This window comes from Tyto alba, unplaced genomic scaffold (genome assembly GCF_018691265.1).
Source record: "Tyto alba isolate M040663 unplaced genomic scaffold, T.alba_DEE_v4.0 Super-Scaffold_2, whole genome shotgun sequence".
NCBI lineage: Eukaryota > Metazoa > Chordata > Aves > Strigiformes > Tytonidae > Tyto > Tyto alba.
In genome coordinates, this window is record NW_024881282.1 from 8,060,321 (window position 1) to 8,073,432 (window position 13,112).

Genomic DNA, 13,112 nt, shown 5'->3' on the forward strand with positions numbered 1-13,112 from the left:
ACAGTGGTTTACTAACATGAAACAAGAGCACAATTGTCTCAACAATAAATACCAGCAAATAGCAGGTCTTTTGTTTGTTCTGTGGCATAATATCATGTGTCACAACCCTATGTGCTACACAAAAAATCACATCTCCTGTCAGACAGACAGTATTGGCTATGCTACAGGATAAATGCATGTAAAATAGATATGTTGCTCACTAATGTTGAATGTATTAGCTTTTAATGAAAATAAGGTGTGCTTCTTCTGAACAAGCAGCTCAAGTTGTATATGAAGCTTGAAAGCAAGACAGAATCTGCACTTAGTTGAATCAGTGATATAAAACTGATGTAAAGCTTTATTTTTAATGTGCACTTTGCATTGTTAACACTGGGCCTCACTAAGTGATGTAGCCATTTAAACTAATCAGAAGATATACCCAGATGCTTTTGCTTTCTTTTTTTTTTTATTATTATTGTTTTATACACATTGTCTTGGATAAATAATGCAATTTATTATCACAGAACTGCCTTTGACTGATGCTGTTTTGTTACCCATTTATATTTACACGAATAGTAGTGGTACAGTACTATTATACAATAGTATAATACTGAAGTTAATGTATGCTGTGTAATTTATTGGATTTATGTAACATAATAACTATTTTGGAGGTTTCTTAGTCATGACAACATAACATATGAGAAGCCATTAGACCTCAGGATTTTCAACCCGAAAGACTTATCTTTCAGAGGGTCTGTGTTTTGCTTAGAAAATATCATGGCTTTTTTCTGAATGTTTTGTCTTAGATTGATAAAATTTAATGTGAGAAAATTAAAGCTACTTAAAATCTGATAGAAACAGTGAATGCTGGTTGAAGTTTGTAAAATTCAAGGTTACATTATGATGCAAGTATAAGCAGTGCATGTCCTCTTTTACTGAGCATTCTGCCTGAGAAACTTAGACTTAGTTTGATAACATCATTTACTGGTTTACCTTCTGCTCTGAAATTAACTTTGTGCATCTAGGTTATTTTAAGTCAGTGAACTCTGTGTGTGTGTATATATATTTTTTAAAACTAATAAGAAAGATAAGAGGGACTTATTCTCTTCATTGTCTGCTGTTAATGAGGAATGAAACCTGATTTTAAACAAGAGAGGTTGTGGGGTTGAGCCCTTTTTTGAAGAGATCAGCATCACTGAAGTCAACATGCTTTAGACACATGTAAAACAATCTGCTTGTTATTTCTATTTTTATATTAGCTAAACTGCTAGAAACAATAAGAACAAGAGGAACTTCTATTTCTTTAACAAATGCTTTTCTTTATTCTTCCTTGGTCATACAGTCATTCCCAGCACAGCACTGCAACGCGTCCACCCACAGTGAGCTTGCAGCGGACCATTTCTGTGGAAGGGTAAGATGATTTTCTGTTGAAGCTGCCTGTAGAGCTCTCAGATACCACTAATCCAGACACTGAACTACCCACACAAACATAGCTGTTAATGAGATGTGGTTTTGCATACCACAGTGTTTAAGTCTGTGAGATGAAGAAATAAATACTTTCAAATTAGTGCTGATCCTTTATAGATGCTCACCCTGAGAGGTTTGGTTTTCATGGAGATGAGAATATCTGTCATGGAGATATATTAACCACAATCTCTTTAATTCATCTCACTTGGCTAGTGTTAATATTTACATGTGTTAGCTGTAAAATGGTTCCCACTAATCATGGAAATACGCAGTGAAGTCTTACTCTATTTTCTTCATGTAGATATACTCCATTTCTTCTTGTTCTTTTGACAAAGCAGTGTCCCAAACTAAGGATGAAGAAGTACTGATAGAAAACAGTAATCTTGTGCTAGTGTATATCTGTGTATATTAATGTGTTAATAGAAGCATAGCTCTGAGTACTTAGCTGAATCCATTTTAAGAAAAATAATTGGGTGGAATATGAACAATTCACAAACATAATTAATATTCTTGCATCTTTATAATATTAGAAAAGCTGATATTTAACACTGTAACACAGATTTTGGTTGCACTGACTGGTAGTTTAAAAAAAAATACTAGATTTGTTTCTTCCCTCCCATAGAAATGTGGAACTGTTTGAAATATTTTGTAGGCATGGGTAACAACCTGTCATTGGCTGCTTTCAGGTCCCATTTCAAAGCTTCTCTTCCTTGTTATAAAAGTGAGAATCCAAAGTTTCTGTAGAGCAAAGATGTCATCTTGTTGTATTTTGGTTTATGTTGCACTTATGTTACTGTGGTGCAGTGAGAAAATGAAATGGTAAGCATGTGAAATAATCCACTCCTAAGTGAAACCCAAAATGTTTCTCTCACAAGTCTCAATTTTTTCTTTCTTATCTAGATCTAAGATCTAAGATTCTAAGTTTTTATTTAAAATGTGTAGGACAGATATAGCAGTTATTAATTGAAAACAAGACTGGATAATGAAGTTGTGACAGAAAGGGTACAAATGGCTTAAGGGATGTCATCTGGAAGGTAATTCTGTAAATGGAGACCTCATCATCCAGTCTTCTTGATCAAAACAGGGCTAATTTCAATTTAGATCAGGTTGCTCAGAGTCTTGTCCAGTGTAGCTGTGACTATCACGAAATGTGGAGATTGCACAAGTTCTGGTCAACATGTCTCAGTGCTTAAACACCATCATTTTGGATTTCTTTCCTTTATCTCTCTCTTTCTCTCTAATGAACAGAGAGAGTCATAATAAATTCCCCCATCTTTTCCTCAGATCAACTCATGAATAAATTGATATTTGAAATAAAACTGAGCTTCAAGAACAAGTTTATTAATTAAAATGGTGATTGGATTAAAAATAAAAAAGGAAAAAGAAAAAAACAGAATTTGCTAAATTGAGATTTACGGTAAGAAATTTTATGATGATGTCTCACTTGGTCTACTGGACTCCATAATTCAAGAGGTATCCTGCAGGTTTAAACTCATACTGAAATTTGGAAATCAATCTGTCTACGTGAATTTTTAAATAAATTGCAGAATCTGTACTGGCCATGCAGACAACTTGCATATATTGTGTATGAATCATTAGAGCAAAATAAATCTGCAATTGATATTACAGGTCTCCTGCTGTTCAGGAGGTGGAAGAATATCTGGCTTGTAATTATTACTAATCAACTTACACTGAGTCATATTTCATTTCACATAGGAAAGTGGGACTGTTAGCCTATTACACCGCTGAGCAAATAAGTAATCAGCTCATCCCTAAATATTTCATTATGTCAAAGCTCAGTTTATTCTAATGTTTTTGTGAAGTCCATGCTGCTAAGTGTGTTTATAGCTAATACAATTTGAGGCTAAAATAAAGTTATTTTTCTCTTTTAGGAACTAGCTTTCCATCAGCAGAATCCTGTATTTAGGTGACTCATTACATTGCTTTTGAGTTGCACTTTGTAAATAGCTGCTTTACCTGCAAGGCATCCCTAGCACACACTTAAATTTGCGGCCTGCATGCTGGCTCTGTGTGACTGACTGTGTAGTCACTGAAGTAATATAATTATTGGATCCTGTGAAGGAGAAATTAAATATGGGAGGGTTAAGGAAATACAGGGGGAATTGAATTCACTGGCATTTATTCCTTTTCATCCTGTTGAATATGTGATAATTGAACTGGCAAAATGGATTTTTAAAAAACTTTAATAGTTTTTTCATCTAGGTAATGGATTCATACATAAAAACAATGTGGTTCTTTTTAGGTAGGGCTTTTGTGGACTTAAGGTACAGCAAAAAAAATGAGTAGCAAGGTGAAAAAAATAAAGATGTCTTTAAAGATTACATTTTCTTTCTATTCAAGCCATATGTTCTTTACAGTGTAATAACTGCACGAGGTGAACAGATTTATTATGTGTATAAAAGCATGAACTTCACAGGTGTTTGATGTCATTGTTTGTGCTATCTCATTTGTAACTTCCCTAATAGTTCATTTGCATGGTTTTAAACCAAGAAAACTATAATGTTTGAATTTGAAAATATTGTTGGTTTGAGTTTTTTGAAATTATTTTAATGAATAATTGTAACGGTGAGTATTCAAAAAAGGAAAAATACTGGATGAAAACTAAAACCTGTTATTTGGAAATCCTGCTGTACTATCACACAAAGCTACAAAGTTAGTGGTATATGATGGCTATTCTCTCTGCAGTTGACATTCAGACTGAATTGTATTTTATATGCTACCAGTCATCTCTTCTGCTGGCCTGCTTTAGAAACTGGGATTCCAACTTATTTGATCAAGAGTGTTTTGATGGAAATTTTAAACAAACTTACCAACATGACTGGGTATCTCAAATATATACAAATATTTATACATAAATGAACAGCATTTGAACCATGACTAAGGGTAAGAATTTTTATTCTGAACAGGACAGATGCTGCAGACTGCTTTGTGTTTCAAAAGTGTTTTATATAACGTAATTTTGGATGTTTGTTGCTAACGGACTGTGTATTGATATTTTGAAACATGGCTTAGGGGCACTGCTGTTTTTAGGTATTCTCTTAGCCTTCGAATACTCCTGTCCCCTGACAGTACAATGGAGTTGCCTGTCACCAGTTTCATCTCATCTAGCTTTGTTTACAAACTGAAAAGCTGGAGCATTCATGATAAATAGAGCTATTGAGTGCTGTAACCAATAGTTTATAGAAAAGTGGTTTCAATATGGAACCAATAATTTTTAAAAGCAGGATACAAAGCAACCTTTCCAGTATGGAGTTGTATGTGTTGGGTATAGCAGGTGGAACAGAGGTGCAGTTTTCAGGGTTTATTTTGATTATTACCATGTAAATAATGCACCTCCTGGATCAGGGAAGAGAGGTAAGTGCTTATGTGAGACAAAGTATAAATGAATAAGCATACTGGAATAATCATCTCCCTTCCAACATTAAAGATCATATTAGCTGTCCTACATAGTAATTCTAGAAATCAATGAGCTCTCTCAAATTTAGGAAATGTACTTCTGTGCATTTAAAGTAAATGTCAGGTGTCATGATAAAAATCTAGACCAGTTTTTCAAATCAGACATTATTCCTGTATGCTGATTCCATCTTGCTAGCTGTAAGCAGAAAACATTGCCTAGTGTGCAGGCTTTAATTTCTCTACAAAAGACAAAATGAAAGACTGTTAAAGTCCGGAGGGGTTCCCACAAAACAAATACAAGCCAGTGCACTCACGCATGCATCAGTCAGGCTGAAGCCTGGCTCCCAGTAGGTTCCCTCATATTAAATATACTTCAAAGTTTGTGACAAGTTAGACATGATGTTTGCAGAATAAATGCATTAAAAATGTAGTCAGTATTAAAGTTAGGATAAAGTATTGCTTCTACAGTTAATGCCAACATTCAATCAAGAAGAAATGCCAAGGAAACCCTAGTCAAATAAACAGATAAAATACTTGTTTCAAGCAGAATGGGTAACTGTAGCAAGCAAAATTATATTCTGCTATGTGATATGATAAATTAACATCTCATTAAAGGCTTAATGCTTAGTTGTTAGTATATCAACATTTAGTAAAATGAAATAATAAGTCACTAATCAATTACAGGTCATGGAACAGGACACTCTACACATGACCAAAACATTGCTTCAGTTTAAGAAGACAGAGTTGCCCCTCTGAACTGTGATGCTCAGTGTGACAGCAGTAGATAAGAGGCAGGTTTCCTTATTTTTGTTATTTTCAATCATAATTGAAATCAGGATAATAATAATTAAAGTCAGAAATTAGAAATTAGACCTCACTGGGTCAGGTGCAACACTGGTGAGTAACACTGTGTGTTCAGATTCTTCTAGGCTCTGAGACGGTAAAGGACTGGGTACTGGAGAGAGGAAGGTCTGCCAGCTCCCTACCACTGCCAGGTCATGGGGTTTTGGAAACCTCACAAGAAAGATAGATCAGAGGGAGGGTTGGGTAGGAAGGCAGGGGTAGTGCTGTTTCACATCGTGATGGAAAGATTTTGCCAAGCCTAAGAGGGGAAAAACAAGGGGAAAAGTAATAGCCAAGATGCCACAGAGGTGATATTACAATAAAACAATCAATGAGAGCTCTACAGATAGATTTTTCTTTAAATTGTTGTGAAGCAGAGTTGTAGAAGATATAAAAGAAAATTTAAATAAGCCAACTAAGTTTGGTTTTGCCTGAACTTTAAAATCCTTTAAAGAAGTATGTGTACATATTCCAGGCCTTCAGCCATTTTAAGATTAAAATTCTCTATTGTGTGATTAATCAGATTTTAAAACATCATACACACTGCCATATTCTCTGTCCATTCTATCTTACCTTTCTGTGTTAAATGCTGTGAAGAAGAATGCTCAATCTATTTGAATTACCTTTTTTAGGTCCTTCCAGTATGAATGCCCTTTGGCTGTCAGAAATAAACATGCAGTTATTTTTCAGAATTTTTTGAAGCATGAGAGGAAAACTAGAAGTACTGCACTGAAAAAGAAATGGCTTGATTAGCCTACTGACTCTAAGCAGGTGTATCTCAGTGCTCACAGAATTAATTGTCAGAAGCCGAACACCATAGTGCTCAAGAGAAGGGTACTTTGATCCCTTAGATGTGGGGGGTTTTTTCCTCCGATGTACTACTAATGTGTGACTTTAACCAACTAACACAATTTCTCTCTACTTCATTTTTCAATCCTGCTATTTGCTACTTTAAGTAGCTTGCATGTGTTTTGTTACATTATATGTGTGTAGTGCTTTGCACGGAGGGTGTAGGGCTATGCAATGGGGTGCTACCCTATTGCAAGCAGAAGATAAATAAATATTCTTCCATGTTCTCACTGACGTGTTACTGTAACACCAAATCAACATGTGCATGAGTGGATGTAGGATTTCAATATCCTCTGTGAAACAAGCAGCATTTTTTGAAAAAAGACCACCACCAAAACTACAAAAAACCTGCAGCCAAAGCAAGATCAAAGCCATATTTCTAAGTCCGTGAAGATTTGGGATACCTCATTCATAGTATATAACTGAAGAACTCTCTAGGGTCTGATACTTGAAAGCACCCAGTGTGCTTAGTATTTCTGTAGATGTTCCAAAAAGCATAAAATCATTTCAACACCCCATTTTTATAGATGGAGCAAAAGAACAGAAAGACAGAGATGTGTCAGTGAGAGATGAATGCTAAAACTGACTGTATTCTTTAATGTAGCCAGCAGCACAAAATAAGCAAATTAAAAATGGATTTTCTTTCAGTTGGCTATAAGAATTCCTTGTTTTCAGAAAGCTCTTCCTCTTCATCTATCAGTCCACTTTTTAATCTCAAATTAAATCTATAATTACTATGGATTCACAATCTATAGAAGAATGATAGGGATACTCACATTTTTTGTCTCGTCATTTTCTTATTGTAAAAGAATAAACTGATCAAAACAAATATTCAGTACAAATGTGGTAGATACAAAACACAGCTATTTTCAAGATAATGAACAAATAAAACAAACATGGACCAAAAAAATGGTGCTGTGGAGGGAAAATTGCTCATTTTATGGATTTATTTTTGTTAATCACATTTTTATGACAGAATAAATTTTCTTAAGTGTCCAGGTTTTACCCACACTCATTTGTTACTACTGATTGGTTTTAAATATTAATTTAATAATACTTTGCTGTTATACCAGGCCTGTGGTTTATAAGGTGCTTTACAGAAACTGATCTGATGCATTCCCTGAAGCAAGAAACCAAGTCCATCCAAATTGATTCTCCCATTGATTTCCAAGCCTGTAAATTTGTGTGGATTGCAGCACTTTATTTGCTTCTTTGCTGCTGGCTCTATTGCAGTGAATCTTCCTTTCTTCTTTCTCTACCTTTATAATTCCTTCCCTGTTCTCCTTTGCAGATGCACTATCTCTCTATCCCATTGTCTCTTCGTTACTATTTTTTTTTTTTATCCCCTTCTGCTGCCTTCTGTCAGTCCAGGAATGTTTTCATCTCACACTCCTTTCTAATTTCTGCTTGACTTCCCCTGCTGCTATTCTCTGTTTGTATTTGGTACAAAGCTGCAGGAGGGCATAAAACATGCGCATGCAAAAATTAAAATGCTAGTATGCCTTGTTAGCACCTAGAAACTTACCTTCAGCTGTATTTATCGCAGAAGAAATTGTAAACGGGATAAGTAGTTAAAGCTGGAGGCAGAAACATGCATTTCGGAAATGTTAGACCGTTCTGTTTTACTAGGTAGCTACAGACTGCCACCTATTGTCTCCAAATCAGCAGTGCGCTTTTGAAATCAGTTACCCTGAAATTACCTTTGCCTCAGTTGCTGTTTTCTGCAGAGAACTACATATTTTTACTGAGTGCATTACTGCAAGAGAACATCATTCACATTTGAGTTACTTTTCTTTCATTCCTTACTCTCCCATCACCATGTCATCTTTAAGTCTTTAATTCCATTACCTCCTTTACAACATTTATCTTCATTATGTCTGGAGTTCTTCTATGTGTATTAGAAATACAGTCATAAAGAATTTTAATAGAGGCAAAGGAGTTTTTCCTAATGTTTCTTCCCAGATATTCAAGAAAAACTGTAACACCTGATTAACACCTGATCTTAGATCTCCTTAACCATCATATTACCTAGCCTCATATTAACTAGCCTTTTCTTTGAGGATTGCTGAAGCATTGACTGGTAACTCTTTTCTGCATTGCTCTTGAGAGATCACATGGCCAGTGGCTGGTATTGTAGTTTGTTTGCTTAAGAAACTTTTTTCCTACTCCAAATTCATAACATTCTACAGAGCTTTATTATCATCGTGTTTTGTTTTTGTTTTTTTTTTCCATTTTCACACCAAGTACACTATGTGAGTGTGAACCATGATATATTTTGAAAAAGCTTAGTCATTTATTATATTATGTTGAATTGGCATGTACCTTCTACTTCCTGTAGGTTTTGCAGTACAGTCGTGTCCAAAGGTTATTTCTGTGATGATGACAACAACACTTGTGTTCTTGAATCCACATTTCAGATTCTGCTGGATACTCAGATATGAAAGAGATATGAAGACATGTTACAGTTGGTCAGTGTCTATACAGTCAAATTTGAGTCATGACCAGAATGACCTGATCAGGCTAAAGCACAGGAGCCAGAACGCATTGTGTTCTAATCACAGTTTCTGACATTTCCCTGTTATTGTTTGAGCTTCCTCTGAACATAATCATCCAAAAGCAGAATGTGAATTTTGCTGTCAAAAGGCCAAAATTACAAAACAGCCCTGACAGTGTTTTAGACATAAATCTGCTGACTTGATCAGAGACAGGGATTAATAACTGGGCCAAGTTTTTGTTGAGCTGCACAGCTTACTATTCAGTGGATACCCAGTTGTATTGACCTAGTTTTGCCCACAGCACTGGCTTTCAACTTTGTGATCCAAGCTGCCTGTCATATGTGGAAATACTCAGTTTCATTTTGAACAAGAGCTCTTTGTATTTCTCACCAGCAGAGCATGGAAATGTATTTGTTTGACTTTACTGACTCTTTTTCCTCAATATTCAGGTAAATAATAATGGCAGTAGTTCAGCTCTCACAAAGTATTTTTGATGTGTAGGACTCAAAGATAACACGTGTCACTGTATTGTTTTGTGGATGAGGAAATTGAAGCTTGAAGAACAAATGACTTGCCAACATCACTCAGCAGCACATGGGCTAAGCGGGGAAAGGAGTCCATGCTTCCAGCTTGCTGTCCTAGTTCTGCTCCAAGCCCCAGGCCACCCTTCCTAATTAAAAACCTGTTTAAACTTCTTAGAAATGGATTACATTTTGTCTAATCTGAACATATTTACGAAGATGTTAAAAGTGTTGCTACAAGGCAAATCAACAGCAATGATCCAAAAGAAAAGAAAACCCTCTTTATTTTCTGATTGATTAAAAATACTTCAAGAATATACAAACTTACAACAGTATGTCTTCTTCTTGCAGCTATATTTTTAAAAGGTAACTTTCTGACTATACAAAGTTAAAAAAAGGCTTTAAGATGGGGAACTGTGTGCAGTAGGACTAATACTTTCACTAAAGATTACAGTCACCTTTATAAGTATTATAAAAATTTCTTTAAGTTTCTTCTTTCAAAAATATTAAGCTTCAGTTTCAGAAAGTTGAGATATTATTTAAAGACCATGATCAAGCAGGGGATACTGTTTGAACATTAGCAGTGGGCAAAGATGAACAAACACATACTGATTTCGGACTTAAAATGTAAAAATTAAGTCTCCATGTATACAGTCATAAGACTTAACTATCATGAAATAAGACATCCCTTGATTAATCTTTTCTCTCTCTTCTTCCTTTTCTTTAAAAACAAATTGGAAATTAAAAAGACATTTGTATGATATAAAACTATTGCATAGTAAACAGGGAACATTGGATCTTGTTTACAAGAAGCATTCTGGAACATGGTTCTGTAGATGACGTGTGTGTGTGTTTGCAGTTGTTACTTTGCTGGTAACTTTTGTTTGTAAAAATTGAGAATTAGAAGAACATCCTATTTCTCTGTTAGAAGTCACAGACACATAAATGTATGTGTTTGTGAGTATTTGCAGGGCTGGGCTTAAGATTTATACATACTAATATAACAGCATTTACACTTTTTCTAAAAGTATAATGTTAGAGGGATTTGAAGTGGGGTAAGTACCAGTAAAAAATGGGGTGTGTGCATGTATATATGGTTGCATGTTCTTGTGTATCAAAGGGAGAGACAGATTTGAGGCCTCATATGTATAGTAGAGATTGGGAAATGGAATACCTGGGACGCTTTCTCAAGGATGCTACCCTGATTGCTTAGGAAAGTCATCTCTTTCTGGACATTAGTTTTCCCATCAGTAAAATGCGTGTTATTATGTTTACATCCTTTGGGCCATATTTTCAGTTTACAGATGGAAAGTGCTGTACGAGATGTAGCAGTTATTATTTATTGATCTCTGTCATAATGAACAGTTTTTTAAACTAGTAATGCTAAAAGCATATATCTCTTGGTCTGGTTCAGTGATAAAGCTGCAGTATGATTTTACAATTGCAAGTAATGTAAAAACAGAAGTTTTAATGAGATTCTGCTCTATTAGATTGATCATACAAATGTTATTTGTTCCAAATCTGTCAGGATCAAACACACTTGCCATTGCTTTGCCTAAAGTTTTGAATTTTTTCTTTGTTCATTTGTTTAAAAAGCAAGATCATAACTAGAAAAAATATTGATTCTACTTGTATATACAGTTTTGCTATAAATGAGATGATAAAATATATTCAGTGTTTTGTTTTTTTCTTTCAATAAATCTATCATTTAGTGAAGATGACTCCAGTCAGCTGAAATTAATAGAGATGTTTGGATTCAGCCAGGAGGAAAAAAAAAAAAGGGAATGCTGGTTAACTCCTACCTTGTCTGTTCCCCAGCTAACAGATTTCTCTCATTTGTTAAATGATTTCTTTAGACAATGACAGACCATTGTGTCTTAAGCAAAATATACTATGCTGAAGATGCCTTGAGAGATATGTACACACTAAGGGTTTTGAATGGATAAACATTATAATTTTGTTTCTGTGCAGAGAGCCTCGAAAAATCATCCTGCACAAGGGCTCCACGGGACTTGGTTTTAACATTGTGGGAGGAGAAGACGGGGAAGGCATTTTCGTGTCTTTCATCCTAGCAGGCGGGCCTGCCGATCTCAGCGGAGAACTGCAGCGAGGAGATCAAATTTTGTCTGTAAGTATTCGTGTTTGGCTTTGCTGGTCAACTCCTTATTCTTTGCCTGTACTGCAAGAGACACGCAAATAAGTCTTTCTGGTTTCCAAGTTGTGAAATCCAAGCTGGAAACAGTTTATCACTGAATATTTTGTTGATTTGCTCTTGGTTTTTATAGCATTTGTTAATGGTGTAACTTGCACTTAGCTCTGAATGAGGCTTTTCTGTGCTTAGTGCTGTCTATAGTACAACGCTGCAGAGAGGACCTAAATACAAAGTAGACCTCAGCGTCTCCCAGTGTAACCCATCATCCAGTTCCGTTTTGCCTGAAATGCATTACTGAGTCCAAAGATATTTCTCAATTTCAGCTTTTCTTTGCGGAGAAAAAGGAGTATGATGAAATCATCTAGACTCGTTCTGCCATCTAGTGTGCACTTAACTGCTTAGCAAATGGCCCAATACAAGAAGGAGATTAATTAGGTTATGTTAATTATTTCTGTGTCTCTAATGAATTTGATGATCACTCTGAAATTAATTTTCAAATTTTAGAGGATAAAAGGCTTTGTAGCCTGAGGTTATATTTTGCATACTTAGTCTCAAAAATACCTTTTAATTTTTTTTCATGTATGTATTGATAGCGCACATTTAAAAACCAGAGAATTTATGTTTTAGGCTCTGTCAAGTAATTGAACATCTGACTGAAACAATCTGAATGTAAAGCATTTTAAATGACAAAGTCTTGAAAATGTAGTTAGATATCCATTCATATTATGCCACCTTACAGAAAAAAGAAACTATCACAAATTGATATAGTTGTGGATGTTTCATGCGAAGTAAATAAATAGTGTTGAGGCAAAGAACTGAAACACACAAATAGACCTGTTGGAGCAAGTCCAGAGGAGGCTGCGAGGATGATCAGAGGGCTGGAGCACCTCCCGTATGAGGACAGGCTGAGAGAGTTGGGGGTGTTCAGCCTGGAGAAGAGAAGGCTCCAGGGAGACCTTATAGCTGCCTCCTCATGCTTAAAGAGGGCTACAGAAAAGCTGGAGAGGGATGTTCTACAAGAGCATGTCATGATAGGACAAGGGGTAATGGCTTTGAACTGAAAGAGGGTAGGTTTAGCTTAGATGTAAGGAAGAAATTCTTTACTGTGAGGTTGGTAAGTCACTGGCACAGGGTGCCCAGAGAAGCTGTGGCTGCCCCCTCCCTGGAAGGGTTCAAGGCCAGGCTGGACGGGGCTTTGAGCAACCTGGTCTGGTGGAAGGTGTCCCTGCCCATGGCAGGGGGTTGGAACTAGATGATCTTTAAGGTCCCTTCCAACCCAAACCATTCTTTTGTTCTGTGAATTACTCATCCCAGAAGAGTGATGGACCCACAAGGCTGGAGTGTCACACTCCCGCTGTCGTGCTTTCTGTTCCTGTGAATCTTGCATCC

The 13,112-nt window shown here is 35.9% G+C and overlaps 1 protein-coding gene across 24 annotated transcripts in view; it reads left to right on the top strand.

Annotated features, from left to right (window-relative positions):
* Positions 1 to 13,112, top strand: part of DLG2 (discs large MAGUK scaffold protein 2) — a 1,033,591-nt gene that overhangs the window by 784,821 nt on the left and 235,658 nt on the right. For all 24 annotated transcript variants that reach the window (XM_042793331.1, XM_042793310.1, XM_042793308.1 and 21 more), the window contains 2 exons: positions 1,322 to 1,390; positions 11,543 to 11,699. In XM_042793331.1, the coding sequence (XP_042649265.1) occupies positions 1,322 to 1,390; positions 11,543 to 11,699 (226 nt within the window). The remainder of the gene's footprint in view (positions 1 to 1,321; positions 1,391 to 11,542; positions 11,700 to 13,112) is intronic.